This window comes from Oncorhynchus kisutch, unplaced genomic scaffold, assembly GCF_002021735.2.
Source record: "Oncorhynchus kisutch isolate 150728-3 unplaced genomic scaffold, Okis_V2 scaffold3667, whole genome shotgun sequence".
NCBI lineage: Eukaryota > Metazoa > Chordata > Actinopteri > Salmoniformes > Salmonidae > Oncorhynchus > Oncorhynchus kisutch.
The window spans coordinates 395,275-422,293 of record NW_022265612.1 but is presented as its reverse complement, the minus strand read 5'-3'; the positions used below and the strand labels follow the sequence as shown (position 1 = coordinate 422,293).

At 42.5% G+C, this 27,019-nt stretch overlaps 1 protein-coding gene across 1 annotated transcript; it reads left to right on the top strand.

Annotated features, from left to right (window-relative positions):
• Window positions 1-12,818: 12,818 nt before the first annotated feature.
• LOC109888133 (protocadherin-20-like) lies at window positions 12,819-24,257 on the top strand. Its single transcript, XM_031820807.1, is given in 6 exon segments — window positions 12,819-13,143; window positions 13,636-13,675; window positions 13,678-15,035; window positions 16,313-16,506; window positions 21,692-21,781; window positions 21,988-24,257. Coding segments are annotated over 6 exon segments (2,676 nt in total). The 5' UTR covers window positions 12,819-13,095; the 3' UTR covers window positions 22,934-24,257.
• The last annotated feature ends 2,762 nt before the right edge of the window (window positions 24,258-27,019 follow it).

The following is a 27,019-nucleotide window of genomic DNA, read 5'->3' as shown; positions in this document are numbered from 1 at the left end:
ACAGAGTCAATGTGGAGGCTATATTTTTATTTATTTATTTATTTTACCTTTATTTAACCAGGTAGGCAAGTTGAGAACAAGTTCTCATTTACAATTGCGACCTGGCCAAGATAAAGCAAAGCAGTTCGACAGATAAAACGACACAGAGTTACACATGGAGTAAAAACAAACATACAGTCAATAATGCAGTATAAACAAGTCTATATACAATGTGAGCAAATGAGGTGAGAAGGGAGGTAAAGGCAAAAAAGGCCATGATGGCAAAGTAAATACAATATAGCAAGTAAAATACTGGAATGGTAGTTTTGCAATGGAAGAATGTGCAAAGTAGAAATAAAAAATAATGGGGTGCAAAGGAGCAAAATAAATAAATAAATTAAAATTAAATACAGTTGGGAAAGAGGTAGTTGTTTGGGCTAAATTATAGGTGGGCTATGTACAGGTGCAGTAATCTGTGAGCTGCTCTGGCAGTTGGTGCTTAAAGCTAGTGAGGGAGATAAGTGTTTCCAGTTTCAGAGATTTTTGTAGTTCGTTCCAGTCATTGGCAGCAGAGAACTGGAAGGAGAGGCGGCCAAAGAAAGAATTGGTTTTGGGGGTGACTAGAGAGATATACCTGCTGGAGCGTGTGCTACAGGTGGGAGATGCTATGGTGACCAGCGAGCTGAGATAAGGGGGGACTTTACCTAGCAGGGTCTTGTAGATGACATGGAGCCAGTGGGTTTGGCGACGAGTATGAAGCGAGGGCCAGCCAACGAGAGCGTACAGGTCGCAATGGTGGGTAGTATATGGGGCTTTGGTGATAAAACGGATTGCACTGTGATAGACTGCATCCAATTTGTTGAGTAGGGTATTGGAGGCTATTTTGTAAATGACATCGCCAAAGTCGAGGATTGGTAGGATGGTCAGTTTTACAAGGGTATGTTTGGCAGCATGAGTGAAGGATGCTTTGTTGCGAAATAGGAAGCCAATTCTAGATTTAACTTTGGATTGGAGATGTTTGATATGGGTCTGGAAGGAGAGTTTACAATCTAACCAGACACCTAAGTATTTGTAGTTGTCCACGTATTCTAAGTCAGAGCCGTCCAGAGTAGTGATGTTGGACAGGCGGGTAGGTGCAGGTAGCGATCGGTTGAAGAGCATGCATTTAGTTTTACTTGTATTTAAGAGCAATTGGAGGCCACGGAAGGAGAGTTGTATGGCATTGAAGCTTGCCTGGAGGGTTGTTAACACAGTGTCCAAAGAAGGGCCGGAAGTATACAGAATGGTGTCGTCTGCGTAGAGGTGGATCAGGGACTCACCAGCAGCAAGAGCGACCTCATTGATGTATACAGAGAAGAGAGTCGGTCCAAGAATTGAACCCTGTGGCACCCCCATAGAGACTGCCAGAGGTCCGGACAGCAGACCCTCCGATTTGACACACTGAACTCTATCAGAGAAGTAGTTGGTGAACCAGGCGAGGCAATCATTTGAGAAACCAAGGCTGTCGAGTCTGCCGATGAGGATATGGTGATTGACAGAGTCGAAAGCCTTGGCCAGATCAATGAATACGGCTGCACAGTAATGTTTCTTATCGATGGCGGTTAAGATATCGTTTAGGACCTTGAGCGTGGCTGAGGTGCACCCATGACCAGCTCTGAAACCAGATTGCATAGCAGAGAAGGTATGGTGAGATTCGAAATGGTCGGTAATCTGTTTGTTGACTTGGCTTTCGAAGACCTTAGAAAGGCACGGTAGGATAGATATAGGTCTGTAGCAGTTTGGGTCAAGAGTGTCCCCCCCTTTGAAGAGGGGGATGACTGCAGCTGCTTTCCGGGGGTACCGGTACAGAGTCAATGTGGAAACTATATACAGGGTGTTACAGTACAGAGTCAATGTGGAGGCTATATACAGGGTGTTACGGTACAGAGTCAATGTGGAGGCTATATACAGGGGGTACCGGTACAGAGTCAATGTGGAGACTATATACAGGGGGTACCGGTACAGAGTCAATGTGGAGGCTATATACAGGTGGTACCGGTACAGAGTCAATGTGGAGGCTATATACAGGGGGTACTGGTACAGAGTAAATGAGGAGGCTCTATACAGGGGGTACCGGTACCGAGTCAATGTGGAGGCTATATACAGGTGGTACCGGTACAGAGTCAATGTGGAGGCTATATACAGGGGGTACCGGTAGAGTCAATGTGGAGGCTATATACAGGGTGTTACGATACAGAGTCAATGTGGAGGCTTTATACAGGGTGTTACGGTACAGAGTCAATGTGGATGCTATATACAGGGTGTTACGGTACAGAGTCAATGTGGAGGCTATATACAGGGTGTTACGATACAGAGTCAATGTGGAGGCTATATACAGGGTGTTACGGTACAGAGTCAATGTGGAGGCTATATACAGGGTGTTACGGTACAGAGTCAATGTGGAGGCTATATACAGGGTATTACGTTACAGAGTCAATGTGGAGGCTATATACAGGGTATTACGGTACAGAGGCAATGTGGAGGCTATATACAGGGGGTACCGGTACAGAGTCAATGTGGAGGCTATATACAGGGGGTACCGGTACAGAGTCAACGTGGAGGCTATCCACAGGGGGTCCCGGTACAGAGTCAATGTGGAGGCTATATACAGGGTGTTACGGTACAGAGTCAATGTGGCTATATACAGGGGGTACCGGTACAGAGTCAATGTGGAGGCTATATACAGGGGGTACCGGTAGAGTCAATGTGGAGGCTATATACAGGGTGTTACGATACAGAGTCAATGTGGAGGCTATATACAGGGGGTACCGGTACAGAGTCAACGTGGAGGCTATATACAGGGTGTTACGGTACAGAGTCAATGTGGAGGCTATATACAGGGTATTACGGTACAGAGTCAATGTGGAGGCTATATACAGGGTATTACGATACAGAGTCAATGTGGAGGCTATATACAGGGGGTACTGGTACAGAGTCAACGTGGAGGCTATCCACAGGGGGTCCCGGTACAGAGTCAATGTGGAGGCTATATACAGGGTGTTACGGTACAGAGTCAATGTGGAGGCTATATACAGGGGGTACCGGTACAGAGTCAATGTGGAGGCTATATACAGGTGGTACCGGTACAGAGTCAATGTGGAGGCTATATACAGGGGGTACTGGTACAGAGTAAATGAGGAGGCTCTATACAGGGGGTACCGGTACCGAGTCAATGTGGAGGCTATATACAGGTGGTACCGGTACAGAGTCAATGTGGAGGCTATATACAGGGGGTACCGGTAGAGTCAATGTGGAGGCTATATACAGGGTGTTACGATACAGAGTCAATGTGGAGGCTATATACAGGGTGTTACGGTACAGAGTCAATGTGGAGGCTATATACAGGGTGTTACAGTACAGAGTCAATGTGGAGGCTATATACAGGGTGCTACGGTACAAAGTCAATGTGGAGGCTATATACAGGGTGTTACGATACAGAGTCAATGTGGAGGCTATATACAGGGTGTTACGGTACAGAGTCAATGTGGAGGCTATATACAGGGTGTTACGGTACAGAGTCAATGTGGAGGCTATATACAGGGTATTACGGTACAGAGTCAATGTGGAGGCTATATACAGGGTATTACGGTACAGAGTCAATGTGGAGGCTATATACAGGGTATTACGGTACAGAGGCAATGTGGAGGCTATATACAGGGGGTACCGGTACAGAGTCAATGTGGAGGCTATATACAGGGTGTTACGGTACAGAGTCAATGTGGAGGCTATATACAGGGGGTACCGGTACAGAGTCAATAGTCAGGCTATATACAGGGTGTTACGGGACAGAGTCAATGTGGAGACTATTTACAGGGGGTACCGGTACAGAGTCAATAGTCAGGCTATATACAGGGTATTACGGTACAGAGTCAATGTGGAGGCTATATACAGGGGGGTACCAGTACAGAGTCAATGTGGAGGCTATATACAGGGTGTTACGGTACAGAGTCAATGTGGAGGCTATATACAGGGTGTTACGGTACAGAGTCAATGTGGAGGCTATATACAGGGTGTTACGGTACAGAGTCAATGTGGAGGCTATATACAGGGTATTACGGTACAGAGTCAATGTGGAGGCTATATACAGGGGGTACCAGTACAGAGTCAATGTGGAGGCTATATACAGGGTGTTACGGTACAGAGTCAATGTGCGGGGGGCACCGGTTAGTCGAAGGTTATTGAGGTAATATGTACATATAGGTAGAGTTATTAAACTGACTATGCATTGATAATAAACAGATTGCTAATAGTCTGGGTAGCCATTTGATTATCTGTTCGGGAGTCTTATAGCTTGGGGGTAGAAGCTGTTTAAGAGCCTCTTGGATCTAGACTTGGCGCTCCAGTACCGCTTGCTGTGCAGTAGCAGAGAGAACAGTCTATGACTAAGGTGGCTGAAGTCTTTGATCGTTTTTAGGGCCTTCCTCTGACACTGCCTATTCAAGATGCACTTTGTTATATCCCAGTGGGCATCTGGACACATTCATTTCTTCTCTGACTTCCTGTTTACTGGGGCTGACACGCTGCACACATTCCTTTCTTCTCTGACTTCCTGTTTACTGGGGTAGACACGCTGCACACATTCCTTTCTTCTCTGACTTCCTGTTTACTGGGGTAGACACGTTGGACATGTTAATTTCTTCTCTGACTTATAGTTTACTGGGGTAGACACGTTGGACATATTAATTTCTTCTCTGACTTCCTGTTTACTGGGGTAGACACGTTGGACATATTAATTTCTTCTGTGACTTCCTGTTGACTGGGGCGGCTGCACACATTCCTTTCTTCTGTGACTTCCTGTTTACTGGGGCTGACATGTTGGACACATTCATTTCTTCTCTGACTTCCTGTTTACCGGGGTCGTTTGTGGCAGTCGGTTTGCCCTAGTTTCGCTGATCTTCATACTGTACACAATGGCGTATTGAACAATTTACTTGAATAGATATTGTTGTGAAATAGACTATCTTTGGCTGTTGAGTGGATGGAGATAAACTATAGACTATCTTTGGCTGTTGAGTGGATGGAGATAAACTATAGACTATCTTTGTCTGTTGAGTGGATGGAGATAAACTATAGACTATCTTTGGCTGTTGAGTGGATGGAGATAAACTATAGACTATCTTTGGCTGTTGAGTGGATGGAGATAAACTATAGACTATCTTTGGCTGTTGAGTGGATGGAGATAAACAATAGACTATCTTTGGCTGTTGAGTGGATGGAGATAAACTATAGACTATCTTTGGCTGTTGAGTGGATGGAGATAAACTATAGACTAACTTTGGCTGTTGAGTGGATGGAGATAAACAGTTATTCTCAGTTTCACCGATCACCTCACAGAATGTCCAAATAGTCCACAACCAAATCCTTCAATAAAATGGATGATTTCCCATTCGTCATTCTGTTTTGTCCTGCCTTTATGCACATGTGAGGCTTTTGTTATACAACACACACACACACACACACACACACACACACACACACACACACACACACACACACACACACACACACACACACACACACACACACACACACACACACACACATAAACAAGCTCAGTGGTCCACTCTCTTTTGCTCAATCAGGGCAGCGTAAGCTGTGAGTTGTGTGACTCTGTCCCAATCCTCCTCGTGCTGAGAAGTCCAATCTCACTATCTGACAGGCAATATGCTTCCAATCCCGGCTAACAGCTGGCCCTGTGGTTCAAACACATCAAAGAGATTATGTTGGAGTCGGACTATTTAAGGATAGGAGGTGTATTCTCCTTCCCACCCACTCTCTCTCTCTTCTTCTTCTCCTCCACTACTCTCTCTCTGTCTCTCCCCCCCCCCCCTCTCTCTCTCTCTCTCAATTCAATTCAATTCAATTCAAGGGCTTTATTGGCATGGGAAACATGTGTTAACATTGCCAAAGCAAGTGAGGTAGATAATATATAAAGTTAATATATAAAGTGAAATAAACAATAAAAATTCATAATAAATTAGCATAAATATGGGTTGTATTTACAATGGTGTTTGTTCTTCACTGGTTGCCCTTTTCTCTCTCAATCTCTGCATCTCTCTCTCTCCCTCTCTCTCTCTCTCTCTCTCTCTCTCTCCATCTGTCTCTCACCATCTCTCTCTCTCTTTCTCTCTCTCTCTCTCCCCCCCCCTCTCTCTCTCTCTCTCTCTCTCTTTCTCTCTCTCTCTCTCTCCCCCCCTCTCTCTCTCCCCCTCTCTCTCTCTCTCTCTCTCTCTCTCTCTCTCCTCTCTCTCTCTCTCTCTCTCTCTCTCTCGCTCTCTCTCTCTCTCTCTCTCTTCTCTCTCTCTCTCTCTCTCTCTCTCTCTCTCTCTCTCTCTCTCTCTCCCCTCTCTCTCTCCCCCCCTCTCTCTCTCTCTCTCTCTCTCCTCTCTCTCTCTCTCTCTCTCTCTCTCTCTCTCTCTCCCCTCTCTCTCTCCCCCTCTCCCCCTCTCCCTCTCTCTGTCTCCCTCTCTCTCTCTCTCTCTCTCTCTCTCTCTCTCTCTCTCTCTCTCTCTCTCTCTCTCCCCTCTCTCTCTCCCCCTCTCTCTCTCTCTCTGTCTCCCTCTCTCTCTCTCTCTCTCTCTCTCTCTCTCTCTTCCTCCCTCTCTCTCCCTCTCTCCTATCTCTAATTATTTATGTAGTCCTATCTTTTATACCATAATACTGTATTTACTCTCCTCTCTAATTTCTGCTAATGGTGGATTACTGACTAATCTCTATACTGTAGATACTATACCCATCTACCCTCTGCTCCGGCCCAGACCTCAGCTACATCCCGAATGGTACCCTCCTCCCTATGTAGTGCACTTCGGCACCTAGGTGCTCTGGTCAAAAGTAGTGCACTATGTAGGGAATAGGGTTGCCATAGGGATCTGGCCTAAAGTACTGCACTATGTAGGGAATAGGGTGTCATTTGGGACAGATTTCAATGTAATGATCTACAGTCCTACAGTATGGTGTTAATAATCTAAAGTCCTACAGTATGGTGTTAATGATCTACAGTATGGTGTTAATGATCTACAGTATGGTGTTAATGATCTACAGTATGGTGTTAATGATCTACAGTATGGTGTTAATGATCTACAGTCCTACAGTATGGTGTTAATGATCTACAATATGGTGTTAATGATCTACAGTATGGTGTTAATGATTTACAGTATGGTGTTTAATGATCTACAGTCCTACAGTATGGTGTTAATGATCTACAATATGGTGTTAATGATCTACAATATGGTGTTAATGATCTACAGTATGGTGTTAATGATTTACAGTATGGTTGTTAATGATCTAAAGTCCTACAGTATGGTGTTAATGATCTACATATGGTGTTAATGATCTACAATATGGTGTTAATGATCTACAGTATGGTGTTAATGATCTACAGTATGGTGTTAATGATCTACAGTATGGTGTTAATGATCTACAGTATGGTGTTAATGATCTACAGTATGGTGTTAATGATCTACAGTATGTGTGTTAATGATCTACAGTCCTACAGTATGGTGTTAATGATCTACAGTATGGTGTTAATGATCTACAGTATGGTGTTAATGATTTACAGTATGGTGTTAATGATCTACAGTATGGTGTTAATGATCTACAGTATGGTGTAATGATCTACAGTCCCTACAGTATGGTGTTAATGATCTACAGTATGGTGTTAATGACCTACTGTATGTGTAATGATCTACAGTCCTACAGTATGGTGTTAATGACCTACAGTATGGTGTTAATGATCTACAGTATGGTGTTAATGATCTACAGTATGGTGTTAATGACCTACAGTATGGTGTTAATGACCTACAGTATGGTGTTAATGATCTACAATATGGTGTTAATGATCTACAGTATGGTGGTTAATGATCTACAGTATGGTGTTAATGACCTACAGTATGGTGTTCATGATCTACAATATGGTGTTAATGACCTACAGTATGGTGTTAATGACCTACAGTATGGTGTTAATGATCTACAATATGGTGTGTTAATGATCTACAGTATGGTGTTAATGATCTACAGTATGGTGTTGATGACCTGCAGTATTGTGTTAATGATCGTACAGTCCTACAGTATGGTTGTTAATGATCTACAGTATGATGTTAATGATCTACAGTCCTACAGTATGGTGTTAATGATCTACAGTATGGTGTTAATGATCTACAGTATGGTGTTAATGATCTACAGTATGGTGTTAATGATCTCCAGTCCTACAGTATGGTGTTAATGATCTACAGTATGGTGTTAATGATCTACAGTATGGTGTTAATGATCTACAGTATGGTGTTAATGATCTACAGTATGGGGTTAATGATCTACAGTATGGTGTTAATGATCTACAGTCCTACAGTATGGTGTTAATTAGCTACAGTATGGTGTTAATGATCTACAGTATGGTGTTAATGATCTACAGTCCTACAGTATGGTGTTAATGATCTACAGTATGATGTTAATGATCTACAGTATGGTGTTGATGACCTGCAGTATTGTGTTAATGATCTACAGTCCTACAGCATGGTGTTAATGATCTACAGTATGGTGTTAATGATCTACAGTATGGTGTTAATGATCTACAGTATGGTGTTAATGATCTACAGTATGGTGTTAATGATCTACAGTATGGTGTTAATGATCTACAGTCCTACAGTATGGTGTTAATGACCTACAGTATGGTGTTAATGATCTACAGTATGGTGTTAATGATCTACAGTCCTACAGTATGGTGTTAATGATCTACAGTATGATGTTAATGATCTACAGTATGGTGTTAATGATCTACAGTATGGTGTTAATGATCTACAGTATGGTGCTAATGACCTACAGTCCTACAGTATGGTGTTAATGATCTACAGTATGGTGTTAATGATCTACAGTATGGTGTTAATGATCTACAGTATGGTGCTAATGACCTACAGTCCTACAGTATGGTGTTAATGATCTACAGTATGGTGTTAATGATCTACAGTATGGTGCTAATGACCTACAGTCCTACAGTATGGTGTTAATGATCTACAGTATGGTGTTGATGACCTGCAGTATTGTGTTAATGATCTACAGTCCTACAGTATGGTTGTTAATGATCTACAGTATGGTGTTAATGATCTACAGTATGGTGTTAATGTTCTACAGTCCTACAGTATGGTGTTAATGATCTACAGTATGGTGTTAATGAAAACATACTGTTTTGAGGGGACATTTAATGATGTAAACATACTGCAGTAGGGGACATTTAATGATGTAAACATACTGCTGTAAGGGGACATTTAATGTTGTAAACATACTGTTATACGGGGACATTTAATGTTGTAAACATACTGCTGTAGGGGACATTTAATGTTGTAAACATACTGTTATACGGGGACATTTAATGTTGTAAACATACTGCTATACGGGGACATTTAATGTTGTAAACATACTGCTGTAGGAGACATTTAATGTTGTAAACATACTGCTATACGGGGACATTTAATGTTGTAAACATACTGCTGTAGGAGACATTTAATGTTGTAAACATACTGCTGTAAGGGGACATTTAATGTTGTAAACATACTGCTGTAGGGGACATTTAATGTTGTAAACATACTGCTGTAAGGGGACATTTAATGTTGTAAACATACTGCTGTAAGGGGACATTTAATGTTGTAAACATACTGCTGTAAGGGGACAGTTAATGTTGTAAACATACTGCTGTGAACAGTTAATGTTGTAAACATACTGCTGTAAGGGGACAGTTAATGTTGTAAACATACTGCTGTGAACAGTTAATGTTGTAAACATACTGCTGTAAGGGGACAGTTCATGTTGTAAACATACTGCTGTGAACAGTTAATGTTGTAAACATACTGCTGTAAGGGGACATTTAATGTTGGAAACATACTGCTGTGAACAGTTAATGTTGTAAACATGCTGCTATACGGGGACATTTAATGTTGTAAACATACTGCTGTAGGGGACATTTAATGTTGTAAACATACTGCTGTAAGGGGACAGTTAATGTTGTAAACATACTGCTGTGAGGGGACAGTTAATGTTGTAAACATACTGCTGTAAGGGGGCAGTTAATGTTGTAAACATACTGCTGTGAGGGGACAGTTAATGTTGTAAACATACTGCTGTAGGAGACAGTTAATGTTGTAAACATACTGCTGTAAGGGGACAGTTAATGTTGTAAACATATTGCTGTGAACATTTAATGTTGGAAACATACTGCTATACGGGGACATTTAATGTTGTAAACATACTGCTGTGAGGGGACAGTTAATGTTGTAAACATACTGCTGTAGGAGACAGTTAATGTTGTAAACATACTGCTGTAAGGGGACAGTTAATGTTGTAAACATACTGCTGTGAACATTTAATGTTGTAAACATACTGCTGTAGGGGACAGTTAATGTTGTAAACATACTGCTGTGAACATTTAATGTTGTAAACATACTGCTGTAGGGGACAGTTAATGTTGTAAACATACTGCTGTGAACATTTAATGTTGTAAACATACTGCTGTGAACATTTAATGTTGTAAACATACTGCTGTGAACATTTAATGTTGTAAACATGCTGCTATACGGGGACATTTAATGTTGTAAACATATTGCTGTGAACATTTAATGTTGTAAACATACTGCTGTGAACATTTAATGTTGTAAACATACTGCTGTAGGAGACAGTTAATGTTGTAAACATGCTGCTGTAGGGGACATTTAATGTTGTAAACATACTGCTGTAAGGGGACATTTAATGTTGTAAACATACTCCTGTAGGGGACATTTAATGTTGTAAACATACTGCTGTAAGGGGACAGTTAATGTTGTAAACATACTGCTGTGAACAGTTAATGTTGTAAACATACTGCTGTAAGGGGACAGTTAATGTTGTAAACATACTGCTGTGAACAGTTAATGTTGTAAACATACTGCTGTAAGGGGACAGTTCATGTTGTAAACATACTGCTGTGAACAGTTAATGTTGTAAACATACTGCTGTAAGGGGACATTTAATGTTGGAAACATACTGCTGTGAACAGTTAATGTTGTAAACATGCTGCTATACGGGGACATTTAATGTTGTAAACATACTGCTGTAGGGGACATTTAATGTTGTAAACATACTGCTGTAAGGGGACAGTTAATGTTGTAAACATACTGCTGTGAGGGGACAGTTAATGTTGTAAACATACTGCTGTAAGGGGACAGTTAATGTTGTAAACATACTGCTGTGAGGGGACAGTTAATGTTGTAAACATACTGCTGTAGGAGACAGTTAATGTTGTAAACATACTGCTGTAAGGGGACAGTTAATGTTGTAAACATATTGCTGTGAACATTTAATGTTGGAAACATACTGCTATACGGGGACATTTAATGTTGTAAACATACTGCTGTGAGGGGACAGTTAATGTTGTAAACATACTGCTGTAGGAGACAGTTAATGTTGTAAACATACTGCTGTAAGGGGACAGTTAATGTTGTAAACATACTGCTGTGAACATTTAATGTTGTAAACATACTGCTGTAGGGGACAGTTAATGTTGTAAACATACTGCTGTGAACATTTAATGTTGTAAACATACTGCTATAAGGGGACAGTTAATGTTGTAAACATACTGCTGTGAACATTTAATGTTGTAAACATACTGCTGTGAACATTTAATGTTGTAAACATACTGCTGTAAGGGGACAGTTAATGTTGTAAACATACTGCTGTAAGGAGACAGTTAATGTTGTAAACATACTGCTGTAAGGGGACAGTTAATGTTGTAAACATACTGCTGTAGGGGACAGTTAATGTTGTAAACATACTGCTGTAGGGGACAGTTAATGTTGTAAACATACTGCTATAAGGGGACAGTTAATGTTGTAAACATGCTGCTATAAGGGGACAGTTAATGTTGTAAACATGCTGCTGTGAACAGTTAATGTTGTAAACATACTGCTATACGGGGACATTTAATGTTGTAAACATGCTGCTGTAGGGGACAGTTAATGTTGGAAACATACTGCTGTGAACAGTTAATGTTGTAAACATGCTGTTATGAGGGGACAGTTAATGTTGTAAACATACTGCTATGAGGGGACATTTAATGTTGTAAACATACTGCTGTGAACAGTTAATGTTGTAAACATATTGCTGTAAGGGGACAGTTAATGTTGTAAACATACTGCTGGAGGGGACATTTAATGTTGTAAACATGCTGCTATGAGGGGACAGTTAATGTTGTAAACATATTGCTGTGAACAGTTAATGTTGTAAACATGCTGCTGTGAGGGGACAGTTAATGTTGTAAACATATTGCTGTGAACAGTTAATGTTGTAAACATGCTGCTGTAAGGGGACATTTAATGTTGTAACATGCTGCTATGAGGGGACAGTTAATGTTGTAAACATACTGCTGTGAACAGTTAATGTTGTAAACATACTGCTGTAGGGGGACATTTAATGTTGTAAACATGCTGCTATGAGGGCATTGTTTAAAGCATATAATATCCAAGAATTCAAACACACAAGATTCTCAAGTGTTGTAATTGGTGAAGTACAACATCCTACACTCATCATCATCTATATACAGGTCATTAAGGGCACATGTACATTTCAGAAAGGTTGGGTTCATATGTGCTCTATTGGGAGGCTTCCAGTAATTCATCATTTACAGAAATAACAGGCTCCAAACACCACAACTATTACTTACTAAGGGTACTTCTTCTCTCTGTTTTGAACACTCACACACACAAACACACACACACACACACACACACACACACACTCACACACACACAATCCCTCTCTCTGCAAAAAAAAACAGGCAAGATCCTTGAACCGCCTCTCCCTGCCCATCCCAGCGGCTGTCTAATCTCATTGGTTGCCGTCAGGGGGGTTATTTGCATATTGTGGGCGTGTTCCTGACTCAGTGTTGGGATGAATGACTCTGTTCAGTTCAGAAGGCGACAAGACAGCAACGAACTCAGAGGCTATGTGCTGCTGCTACGCTGATCAACTCAGCACACGACAAAAACCTCTGATGCGTTTAGCTCCGGGCTCTCCGCTCCGGTCTGTAGGTCAAACCACGTCGAGCCAGGTGGAATAAACATGTTCAACAAAACAGGACCCGGACTTAGCTCGAGAGGAGTACTGTGGGTAAGTGTTTTTCTCATTGTAGTCTTGTAAAAGTAGTCTTTCTATGAAAAAAAAAATGAAGAGAGAAAGCTTTTTATTTAAAAAAAAAACATAGTTCAATGTCAAATGAGAGGTTGGCTTGCGCTTAAAATCAACTGGCAACTTCGACGTGCGTCATGTAATTGATGAGTAGTAACGTGTATGTTATTTTCAATACATCTTAATGTCTGTGGTTCAAAGCCTAGACTACGTTCTACTTGTTATTATTTAAAGAGTTAAAGAGTAAAACATTTGTATTTAAACATTTTTAAAAAAGCATATATGTGCCTGTTTAGAAAGTCTAATTTAATCAAGTGATTTTCTTTACATTCTCGGCTATTGACTCCATAATATAACTGTATCGTCAACATGTTTGTTGTCGTCGTCGTCCCCCACCCCCCCCAGACTGATTCTCTCATGTCTGGAAGTCTATTTGTTAAACCCCCATGTTTCTGTACTGTGTCTGCATTTCAGGGTTTGTGTATACTCCTCCTTTACACCAGCCCCCTCTGCTGTTTGCTAATTTCAGCCAAGCCAAAGAGCTGGTCTATAAGATAAAAGAAGGATTACCGTCGGGGACACTCATCGGGTCCATGGGCTCCGACTTACACTTGGATTTATCCCTCGATCCCCATGTTTTATTCAATCTGCCCCAGAAGAAGCCCAGTGATCAGTATGTCACTCTGAACAGCACTACGGGACAGCTGTTTACGTCTGGGAATGAGATCGACAGGGAGACGCTCTGCCCCGACTCCTCGGAGTACAACCAGGGCTGCGTCCTCTCCCTGGATGTGTTCGTTCTACCCCAGCAGTATTTCCAGCTGGTTAAGGTCAAAATCTTGGTTGAGGATGTTAACGATAATCGTCCGCGCTTCCCGACGGGCGAGATTAGGGTTTCCGTCCCGGAGAACACCCAGGTCAACGCGAGGTTCGCGGTGGAGCAGTCAGCGACGGACCCTGATCTGGGGTTTCACGGGGTCCAGACTTACTGGCTGGTCAACGACTTCGGGGTGTTCACTCTGGACGTAGAGGAGAACGAGGGGGGTGAGCTGACACCCTTCCTCATCGTGACCGACGAGCTGGACCGGGAACGACAGGAGGAATACATAACGGATATTATAGCAGAGGACGGTGGGTTACCACCTCTCCTTGGCACTGCCACGTTGAGGATTATAATCACTGATGTCAACGATAACTGTCCTCAGTTCACAGAATCACAGGTCAACGTGACGCTCTACGGGAATACGACTAAAGGAAAGCACCTGTCCAGGTTACACGCCTTCGACCCCGACCAGGGCGCCAACGCCGTGATCAGCTATGCGTACAGCGACCGCGTTCCCCGGGAGGCTAGAGCCCTGTTCCATCTGGACCGGATTACCGGGGTGATCAAACTGGCCGGTCAGATCAACACCGCAACCGGGAAGTTCTACAAACTCACTGTCCTCGCGAACGGACCTGGTTGCGTCCCTGCCGTCGCCACGGTGACGGTGCACGTGATCCGGGTAGCTTCCGGTCCGCCTGTCATTATGCCGCGCTACATTGCGGCGGAGAAAGACGGCGTGGTCACGATGAAGGAGTCCGAACCGCCGTTTTCCCCAATCGCGTTTTTCACCGTGTCGAACACGGACCAGAGAGGACAAGGGACGGAATGTCTACTTGAAGGATCCGGCCCGTTCCGACTGACACCTTACAAACGGTTGAAGAACGAGTATCTGTTAGAGACGACGGAGCCGCTGGACCACGAGCAGAGGCAGGACTACGAGCTGACCGTAGTGCTCAGGAACCCCAGAGGTCTCGCCATTAAGACCTTCGTTAAGATCCTGGTTCTGGATGAGAACGACAACGCGCCGGTCTTCAAACAGTCTCTGTATGAGGTGAGTGAATGTATTTGTATGAACACAGGAATGTTTAAATGTTTTTTTAGGGTGACGGTTAGGGTTTGGACATGAACATTGAGCATATTAGGGTGACGGTTAGGGTTTGGACATGAACATTGAGCATATTAGGGTGACGGTTAGGGTTTGGACATGAACATTGAGCATATTAGGGTGACGGTTAGGATTTGGACATGAACATTGAGCATGTTGGACATGAACATTGAGCATATTATTGATAGTACATTGATTTTCTTAAGCCATTTCAGTACAATAATACAAAATATAGAGGATTTTTTGTTGTTGTTGTTGTTGTTGTTAAAATAATTGTTGTTGACTAATAAAATCAAAAAAGGTCTACTCACGTATTTATTTTAGAATTTACTTATTTATTTTAGTATTTACAAATTTATTTTAAAATTTACTTATTATTACAGTATTTACACAATTATTATAGTATTTACTTATTTATTATAGTATTTACTTATTTATTATAGTATTTACAAATGTATTTTAGTATTTAGGTATTATTTATTTATTTTAAAATGTACTTATTTATTGATGTATTTACCTACTTATTTGAGTCCTTGATAACACCATACTTATTATTTGAGTCCTTGTTAACACCATACTTATTATTTGAGTCCTTGATAACACCATACTTATTATTTGAGTCCTTGTTAACACCATACTTATTATTTGAGTCCTTGTTAACACCATACTTATTATTTGAGTCCTTGTTAACACCATACTTATTATTTGAGTCCTTGATAACACCATACTTATTATTTGAGTCCTTGTTAACACCATACTTATTATTTGAGTCCTTGTTAACACCATACTTATTATTTGAGTCCTTGTTAACACCATACTTATTATTTGAGTCCTTGTTAACACCATACTTATTATTTGAGTCCTTGTTAACACCATACTTATTATTTGAGTCCTTGTTAACACCATACTTATTATTTGAGTCCTTGTTAACACCATACTTATTATTTGAGTCCTTGATAACACCATACTTATTATTTGAGTCCTTGTTAACACCATACTTATTATTTGAGTCCTTGTTAACACCATACTTATTATTTGAGTCCTTGTTAACACCATACTTATTATTTGAGTCCTTGTTAACACCATACTTATTATTTGAGTCCTTGTTAACACCATACTTATTATTTGAGTCATTGATAACACCATACTTATTATTTGAGTCCTTGATAACGCCATACTTATTATTTGAGTCCCTGATAACACCATACTTATTTTAATCTCAGGTCTCTGTGGAGGAGAATAACCCTCCCAACAGCTTCCTGACCCAGCTCCAGGCCACAGACCAGGACAGTGAGGCCAGAGGAGAGGTCATCTACACGCTGGGGTCAGACGCTCCCTCCATTTTCCTCCTGGAGAGGCTGACCGGCGTGCTGACCGTGTCCACATCTCTGGACCGAGAAGAGAAGCAGACCTACAGGTCCGTCGCATATTGATGATGTGTCCTAACGTACTATGACTGATATTGTATGGATTCAAATGTCTTATAAATTTCCTATATATGTTTATAGTAATAATAATAATTTACTTGTTTAGCTTTTTCATGACAGAAAATAATCTCAAAATGGATAAAAAAAAGTGAAACAAAAAAACAAAGTTGGTGGAATTAAATATATGTATGTCAAAGATGACATAAACCTGTTCTTTATCAAGGGTGGCATAAGCAATGCTTAATATAAGGCTTTATAAATCATGTTAAATTGAGGCATCACAAAGCATTTATAACCCATCATGCATCTTGGTAGAGAATTGCAACACCAGCATGGTGGGTTAGACTCCCACCCGTATGTAGGGTAGCCTAGTGGTTAGAGCATTGGATTAATCCCAGAGCTGACAATTGCAACACCAGCATGGTGGGTTAGACTCCCACCCGTATGTAGGGTAGCCTAGTGGTTAGAGCATTGGATTAATCCCAGAGCTGACAATTGCAACACCAGCATGGTGGGTTAGACTCCCACCCGTATGTAGGGTAGCCTAGTGGTTAGAGCATTGGATTAATCCCAGAGCTGACAATTGCAACACCAGCATGGTGGGTTAGACTCCCACCCGTATGTAGGGTAGCCTAGTGGTTAGAGCATTGGATTAGTAAATCCCAGAGCTGACAATTGCAACACCAGCATGGTGGGTTAGACTCCCACCCGTATGTAGGGTAGCCTAGTGGTTAGAGCATTGGATTAGTAAATCCCAGAGCTGACAATTGCAACACCAGCATGGTGGGTTAGACTCCCACCCGTATGTAGGGTAGCCTAGTGGTTAGAGCATTGGATTAGTAAATCCCAGAGCTGACAATTGCAACACCAGCATGGTGGGTTAGACTCCGTATGTAAAGATGTATTCAGGCGTGACTGCAAATGGCTGTGGATAAATGCTGTGTGTTATATTACTCTAAACCCTTTGTTAGGACAGGCCCAACCTCTTTCCCTCTTGGGCGCACAGCCAATAGTGGACCTGATCTCAACTGTCCCCAAAATGCTGCAGAATCACACACTCTAAAGTGCAGTCCTTCATCAGAAACATTGGTAGGGCCCGTTAAAATCCGTATTTATTTTTGGGCTGAATTCCGGGGGGGGTTTCCCCCATTCTCCGTTTTCTCGATTTTGTTTTTCCAGGTTTCAGATTTCCCCATTTTTTTCTGGTTTTCCCACAGCTTTTAAAATATACTATAAATATACTATAAATATACTATAAATATACTATATTGCCCTAAAACCAAGGCTGGTGGTATGTATTTATAGGACAGCATGGTATCTCTGAAGGCTGGTGGTATGTATTTATAGTACAGCATGGTATCTCTGAAGGATGGTGGTATGTATTTACGGGACAGCATGGTATCTCTGAAGGCTGGTGGTATGTGTTTATGGTATCTCTGAAGGCTGGTGGTATGTATTTATAGTACAGCATGGTATCTCTGAAGGCTGGTGGTATGTATTTATGGTATCTCTGAAGGCTGGTGGTATGTATTTATGGTACAGCATGGTATCTGAAGGTTGGTGGTATGTGTTTATAGGACAGCATGGTATCTGAAGGCTGGTGGTATGTATTTATAGTACAGCATGGTATCTCTGAAGGCTGGTGGTATGTATTTATAGGACAGCATGGTATCTCTGAAGGCTGGTGGTATGTATTTACAGTACAGCATGGTATCTCTGAAGACTGGTGATATGTATTTACGGGACAGCATGGTATCTCTGAAGGTTGGTGGTGTGTATTTACGGGACAGCATGGTATCTCTGAAGGCTGGTGGTGTGTATTTACGGGACAGCATGGTATCTCTGAAGGCTGGTGGTGTGTATTTACGGGACAGCATGGTATCTCTGAAGGTTGGTGGTATGTATTTACAGTACAGCATGGTATCTCTGAAGACTGGTGGTGTGTATTTACGGGACAGCATGGTATCTCTGAAGGCTGGTGGTGTGTATTTACAGTACAGCATGGTATCTCTGAAGGTTGGTGGTATGTATTTACAGGACAGCATGGTATCTCTGAAGGCTGGTGGTATGTATTTACAGTACAGCATGGTATCTCTGAAGGCTGGTGGTATGTATTTACGGGACAGCATGGTATCTCTGAAGGTTGGTGGTATGTATTTACGGGACAGCATGGTATCTCTGAAGGCTGGTGGTGTGTATTTACGGGACAGCATGGTATCTCTGAAGGCTGGTGGTGTGTATTTACGGGACAGCATGGTATCTCTGAAGGTTGGTGGTATGTATTTACAGTACAGCATGGTATCTCTGAAGACTGGTGGTGTGTATTTACGGGACAGCATGGTATCTCTGAAGGTTGGTGGTATGTATTTACAGTACAGCATGGTATCTCTGAAGGCTGGTGGTGTGTATTTACAGTACAGCATGGTATCTCTGAAGGTTGGTGGTATGTATTTACAGTACAGCATGGTATCTCTGAAGGCTGGTGGTATGTATTTACGGGACAGCATGGTATCTCTGAAGGTTGGTGGTATGTATTTACAGTACAGCATGGTATCTCTGAAGGCTGGTGGTATGTATTTACGGGACAGCATGGTATCTCTGAAGGCTGGTGGTATGTATTTACGGGACAGCATGGTATCTCTGAAGGTTGGTGGTGTGTATTTACGGGACAGCATGGTATCTCTGAAGGCTGGTGGTGTGTATTTACGGGACAGCATGGTATCTCTGAAGGCTGGTGGTGTGTATTTACGGGACAGCATGGTATCTCTGAAGGTTGGTGGTATGTATTTACAGTACAGCATGGTATCTCTGAAGACTGGTGGTGTGTATTTACGGGACAGCATGGTATCTCTGAAGGTTGGTGGTATGTATTTACAGTACAGCATGGTATCTCTGAAGGCTGGTGGTGTGTATTTACAGTACAGCATGGTATCTCTGAAGGTTGGTGGTATGTATTTACAGTACAGCATGGTATCTCTGAAGGCTGGTGGTATGTATTTACGGGACAGCATGGTATCTCTGAAGGTTGGTGGTATGTATTTACAGTACAGCATGGTATCTCTGAAGGCTGGTGGTATGTATTTACGGGACAGCATGGTATCTCTGAAGGTTGATGATTATTACAGATATAACTCAGCCTCACCTCATACAACAAACATTCACCTACATTCATTTAACATAGACAGGTTTATATTCACCTACATTCATTTAACATAGACAGGTTTATATTCACCTACATTCATTTAACATAGACAGGTTTATATTCACCTACATTCATTTAACATAGACAGGTTTATATTCACCTACATTCATTTAACATAGACAGGTTTATATTCACCTACATTCATTTAACATAGACAGGTTTATATTCACCTACATTCATTTAACATAGACAGGTTTATATTCACCTACATTCATTTAACATAGACAGGTTTATATTCACCTACATTCATTTAACATAGACAGGTTTATATTCACCTACATTCATTTAACATAGACAGGTTTATATTCACCTACATTCATTTAACATAGACAGGTCCTCTTGTTATATTGTTATATAGAGACCTGACTGGGTCCAACACCCCACAGTATGACTTGTTATATTGTTATATAGAGACCTGACTGGGTCCAACACCCCACAGTATGACTTGTTATATAGAGACCTGACTGGGTCCAACACCCCACAGTATGACTTGTTATATTGTTGTGTGCGTGATTATGTTCTGAGGAACATGTAACTTGGTTTCAGTTGAAAGCCACTTTCAATTTCCTTATTTTATCAAGGTAATTGTAACGTGACTCACATACATTCTCTTTAGATCATGTGTCATCACAACATGTTATGTCACGATTATGAACCCTTTATAAAGCATGACGTACTTTATAAAGCATGATAGATGCTTTGTAACACATTTATGTAGGGCTTAGTCAGGTAGGCTTTATGAAGCCTTTATGAAGCATGACGTACGGCTATAGATGTTTTGTAACACATTCATGGTGCTCTTTGGTAGGCTTTATGAAGCCTTTATGAAGCATGACGTACGGTTATAGATGCTTTGTAACACATTTATGGTGCTCTTTGGTAGGCTTTATGAAGCCTTTATAAAGCATGACGTACGGTTATAGATGCTTTGTAACACATTTATGGTGCTCTTTGGTAGGCTTTATGAAGCCTTTATAAAGCATGACGTACGGCTATAGATGTTTTGTAACACATTCATGGTGCTCTTTGGTAGGCTTTATGAAGCCTTTATGAAGCATGACGTACGGCTATAGATGTTTTGTAACACATTTATGTAGAGCTTAGTCAGGTAGGCTTTATGAAGGCTTTATGAAGCATGACGTACGATTATAGATGTTTTGTAACACATTTATGTAGAGCTTAGTCAGGTAGGCTTTATGAAGCCTTTATGAAGCATGACGTACGGGTATAGATGTTTTGTAACACATTCATGGTGCTCCTTGGTAGGCTTTATGAAGGCTTTATGAAGCATGACGTACGGTTATAGATGCTTTGTAACACATTTATGGTGCTCTTTGGTAGGCTTTATGAAGCATGACGTACGGCTATAGATGTTTTGTAACACATTTATGTAGAGCTTAGTTAGGTAGGCTTTATGAAGGCTTTATGAAGCATGACGTACGATTATAGATGTTTTGTAACACATTTATGTAGCCCTTAGTCAGGTAGGCTTTATGAAGCCTTTATAAAGCATGACGTACGGGTATAGATGTTTTGTAACACATTTATGTAGCCCTTAGTTAGGTAGGCTTTATGAAGCCTTTATGAAGCATGACGTACGGGTATAGATGTTTTGTAACACATTCATGGTGCTCTTTGGTAGGCTTTATGAAGCCTTTATGAAGCATGACGTACGGCTATAGATGTTTTGTAACACATTTATGTAGCCCTTAGTTAGGTAGGCTTTATGAAGCCTTTATGAAGCATGACGTATGGTTATAGATGCTTTGTAACACATTTATGTAGAGCTTAGTTAGGTAGGCTTTATGAAGGCTTTATGAAGCCTTAATAAGCTGAATGTCATTTAAAGCGGAAACTGGATATATGGATGACACAATGCATTATAACTGCCTATGGATGTTCATAGTGTTTTGTTTATTGTTGTTGTTGTAATATTGTGACGAGACAATAATAGGTTCATGGTTCGGTTGCAGGTTCATGGTTCGGGCGGTGGACCGAGGGACCCCCAGGAGAGAGTCTATAGCTACAGTGGTCATCACTGTGCTGGACCGCAATGACAACAGGTAAGAGAAAGGCCAGACATTTTGTGATAACTGCTGATTTGATTGATTGATTGATATGATTAGATTAGATTTGATTGATTGTTTTGATTGATTGATATAATTTGATTTGATTGATTGATATGATTTGATTGATTGATTTGATTTGATTGATTGTGTTGATTGATTCATATGATTTGATTTGATTTTTTTATTTTTTTACCCAACAGCCCGCGCTTCATCAACAAAGACTTCACATTCTTTGTGCCGGAGAATTTCCCGGGTTTTGGCGAGATCGGCGTCCTCTCGGTAACGGACGCGGACGCAGGTGAGAACGGCTGGGTGGCCCTCTCCATCGTCAACGGCAGCGACATCTTTGTGATCGACGCGGGGCGCGGTGCTCTAAGGGCCCGTACCCCTCTGGACCGGGAGCAACAGGGGACGTACTACCTCTGGATCGAGGCAGTCGACGGAGGGGAACCCTCTCTCTCCTGCCTCACCGTGGTTACCGTCCTCCTCCTTGACGTAAACGATAACCCTCCCGTCGTCTTGTTCCCCCAGTCTAACCAGTCCTACATGCTGGTGTTACCTAGCACCCTACCAGGGACCTCCATCACAGAGGTTTACGCCGTGGATAAAGACACAGGAATGAACGCCGTTATCGCCTACAGCATCATCAAGAGGAAGGGTGGCGAGCCGGGGTCGTTTGATATCGACCCGGACACAGGGAACATCACGTTGAAGAGAGAACTGAGTGACCGCGGTCTCTACAGTCTACTGGTTAAAGTCTCGGACCACGGTCAACCCGAACCTCTCCACTCCACGGTCCTGGTCAACCTCTTCGTCAACGAGACGGTTTCTAACGAGAGCTACATCCAGAGTCTTCTCACCGGGGAGGAGGCTGAGATCCAGATGGAGGAGAAGCAGTGGTACGTGGGTAAACTGACAGAGAGGCCCGGCAGGGAGGACTTGTTCCCCTGTCAGCCGCTACTCATAGCTCTGTCAGTGACCTGTCTGGGACTGTTCTGCATCGCCGTCACATTGACTGCTTATATATGCTGCAAGAAACTGAAGAAATGGAGGAAATGCCAAATGAAAAGACTAGAGGTTGAAATGCCTTTGAAGGTGAACGGTGACGACGCAGATAGAAAGCGGACGGAAATCTCAAACATTTGATGACGTTGACATTGCAAAGACTTTGAGGCGAAGACTCCAACGTACAAAAACTGTTACACCGCAACTGTTTATAAACAATGTGAATTTGTGAAGTGTAGATTTTCATCCTCAAAAAGACAAAAAAGGCCCGGATCCCAAATTGCACCCCCCTTTTGCCTATTTAGTGCACTATTTTTAAATCAAGGGCCCATGGTGGTGCACTATATAGGAATTAGGGTGCCGTTTGGGATACGTCCTCGTTTTAAAAGCGTATTAAAAGACCCAATGTGATGTATATATTGTAGAAAATATGAAAGGTTTTATAACTTTATAACAAAATCTTTAACTAGACAAGATTATTATTTTATTTTTATTTTTTTCGTGAAAGCCCTTAAGAAATTACTCCTTAAATTGACAAATTTTTTTAAAAAATGGGAGAGATTCAAATTTTTTTTTTTTCACAATGATGTCAGGATCGTTGGAAAGGGATGAGGATCATTTGGTGTGTATAACAATATTGATTGATTGATTGATTGATATAACAATGTTTTTTTTTATACCCCTTTGGATTGCATTGGAAAAGCTGACCCCCAGAGTGCAGTGCAGAAGACAATTAAAATCTGTCATTTTCTTCAAATCTACTGGATTTTGTGTGAGATTAAAATGTGTATTTTGTTGTGATACAGTTTCAAGAGGGAGGCTTCTTGCCTGGCCACCAAACAAACCCTCTACCTGCCTCCTTAAGTGTGTCCCAAATGGCACCCTATTTCCCTATATAGGGCTCTGGTCTAAAGTAGTGCACTATATAGGGAATAGGGTTCAAAAGGGCTCTGGTCTAAAGTAGTGCACTATATAGGGAATAGGGTTCTATAGGGCTCTGGTCTAAAGTAGTGCACTATATAGGGAATAGGGTTCTATAGGGCTCTGGTCTAAAGTAGTGCATTATATATAGGGAATAGGGTTATATAGGGCTCTGGTCTGAAGTAGTGCACTATATAGGGAATAGGGTTCTATAGGGCTCTGGTCTAAAGTAGTGCACTATATAGGGAATAGGGCTCTGGTCTAAAGTAGTGCACTATATATAGGGAATAGGGTTCTATAGGGCTCTGGTCTAAAGTAGTGCATTATATAGGGAATAGGGCTCTGGTCTAAAGTAGTGCACTATATAGGGAATAGGGTTCTATAGGGCTCTGGTCTAAAGTAGTGCACTATATAGGGAATAGGGTGCCATTTGGAACGCATCCATAGTCACCTCCCAGTGAACCTGTCATTCCCTAAACCATGTTCTTATTGTCTGTCTCTGAAAACAAATCTTGTTTGAATATTAAAAAGTGCTTTATTTTCATATTATATTGCTTTTCTGAAATTAAAACGGCCTACCGGGTCGTGCCTTTCATATTAGGATGTAAATTAATGACAATGTTTTGATTATAAATTAGAATTTAAGCGGAGGGGAAATTTAATGAAAATTTAACTAGGAAAGTCTGTTAAGAACAAGTTCTTATTTGCACTGACGACCTACCAGGGAACAGTGGATTAACTGCCTTGTTCAGGGGCAGAAGGACAGATTTTTACCTCGTCAGCTCAGGGATTCGATCCAGCAACCTTTCGGTTATTGGCCCAACACTCTTACCACTAGTCGACCTGCTTTAACCACTAGACTACCTGCTCTAACCACCAGGCTACCTGCCGCCCCCCTCTAACCACCAGGCTACCTGCTCTAACCACCAGGCTACCTGCTCTAACCACTAGGCTACCTGCTCTAACCACCAGGCTACCTGCTCTTACCACTAGACTACCTGCTCTAACCACTAGGCTACCTGCCGCCCCCCTCTAACCACCAGGCTACCTGCTCTAACCACCAGGCTACCTGCTCTTACCACTAGACTACCTGCTCTAACCACCAGGCTACCTGCTCTAAGCACCAGGCTACCTGCTCTAAGCACTAGGCTACCTGCTCTAACCACTAGGCTACCTGCTCTAACCACTAGGCTACCTGCTCTAACCACTAGGCTACCTGCCGCCCCCCTCTAACCACCAGGCTACCTGCTCTAACCACCAGGCTACCTGCTCTTACCACTAGACTACCTGCTCTAACCACTAGGCTACCTGCCGCCCCCCTATAACCACCAGGCTACCTGCTCTAACCACCAGGCTACCTGCTCTTACCACTAGACTACCTGCTCTAACCACCAGGCTACCTGCTCTAAGCACCAGGCTACCTGCTCTAAGCACTAGGCTACCTGCTCTAACCACTAGGCTACCTGCTCTAACCACTAGGCTACCTGCTCTAACCACTAGGCTACCTGCTCTAACCACTAGGCTACCTGCCGCCCCCCTCTAACCACTAGGCTACCTGCTCTAACCACTAGTCTACCTGCCGCCCCCCTCTAACCACCAGGCTGCCTGCTATAACCACTAGGCTACCTGTTCTAACAACTAGGCGACCTGCTCTAACCACTAGGCTACCTGCTCTTACCACTAGGCTACCTGCTCTAACCACTAGGCTACCTGCTCTAACCACTAGGCTACCTGCCGCCCCCCTCTAACCACTAGACTATCTGCCGCCCCAACACACAAACATCCAAATGAAACAGGCTGTAAGGGACTGAACAAGTTCTTATTTGCACTGACGACCTACCAGGGAACAGTGGATTAACTGCCTTGTTCAGGGGCAGAAGGACAGATTTTTACCTCGTCAGCTCAGGGATTCGATCCAGCAACCTTTCGGTTATTGGCCCAACACTCTTACCACTAGGCGACCTGCTTTAACCACTAGACTACCTGCTCTAACCACCAGGCTACCTGCCGCCCCCCTCTAACCACCAGGCTACCTGCTCTAACCACCAGGCTACCTGCTCTTACCACCAGGCTACCTGCTCTAAGCACCAGGCTACCTGCTCTAAGCACCAGGCTACCTGCTCTAAGCACCAGGCTACCTGCTCTAAGCACTAGGCTACCTGCTCTAACCACTAGGCTACCTGCTCTAACCACTAGACTACCTGCTCTAACCACTAGGCTACCTGCTCTAACCACTGGGCTACCTGCCGCCCCCCTCTAACCACCAGGCTACCTGCTCTAACCACTAGACTACCTGCTCTAACCACTGGGCTACCTGCCGCCCCCCTCTAAACACCAGGCTACCTGCTCTAACCACTAGGCTACCTGCTCTAACCACTAGGCTACCTGCTCTAACCACTAGGCTACCTGCTCTTACCACTAGGCTACATGCTCTAACCACTGGGCTATCTGCCGCCCCAACACACAAACATCCAAATGAAACAGGCTGTAAGGGACTGATCCCAATAAAACAGGCTGTAAGGGACTGATCCAAATGAAACAGGCTGTAAGGGACTGATCCAAATGAAACAGGCTGTAAGGGAATGATCCAAATGAAACAGGCTGTAAGGGACTGATCCAAATGAAACAGGCTGTAAGGGAATGATCCCAAATGAAACAGGCTGTAAGGGAATTATCCCAAATGAAACAGGCTGTAAGGGACTGATCCCAAAGAAAACAAGCTGTAAGTGACTGATCCCGAATAAAAAAAGCTGTAAGGGGCTGATCCCAAATTAAACAGGCTGTAAGGGACTGATCCCAAATTAAACAGGCTGTAAAGGGACTGATCCAAATGAAACAGGCTGTAAGGGACTGATCCAAATGAAACAGGCTGTAAGGGAATGATCCCAAATGAAACAGGCTGTAAGGGAATTATCCCAAATGAAACAGGCTGTAAGGGACTGATCCCAAAGAAAACAAGCTGTAAGTGACTGATCCCGAATAAAAAAAGCTGTAAGGGGCTGATCCCAAATTAAACAGGCTGTAAGGGACTGATCCCAAATTAAACAGGCTGTAAGGGACTGATCCCAAAGAAAACAAGCTGTAAGTGACTGATCCCAAATGAAACAGGCTGTAAGGGACTGATCCCAAATTAAACCGGCTGTAAGGGACTGATCCCAAATAAAACAAGCTGTAAGGGACTGATCCCAAATTAAACAGGCTGTAAGGGACTGATCCCAAATTAAACAGGCTGTAAAGGGACTGATCCAAATGAAACAGGCTGTAAGGGACTGATCCAAATTAAACAGGCTGTAAGGGACTGATCCC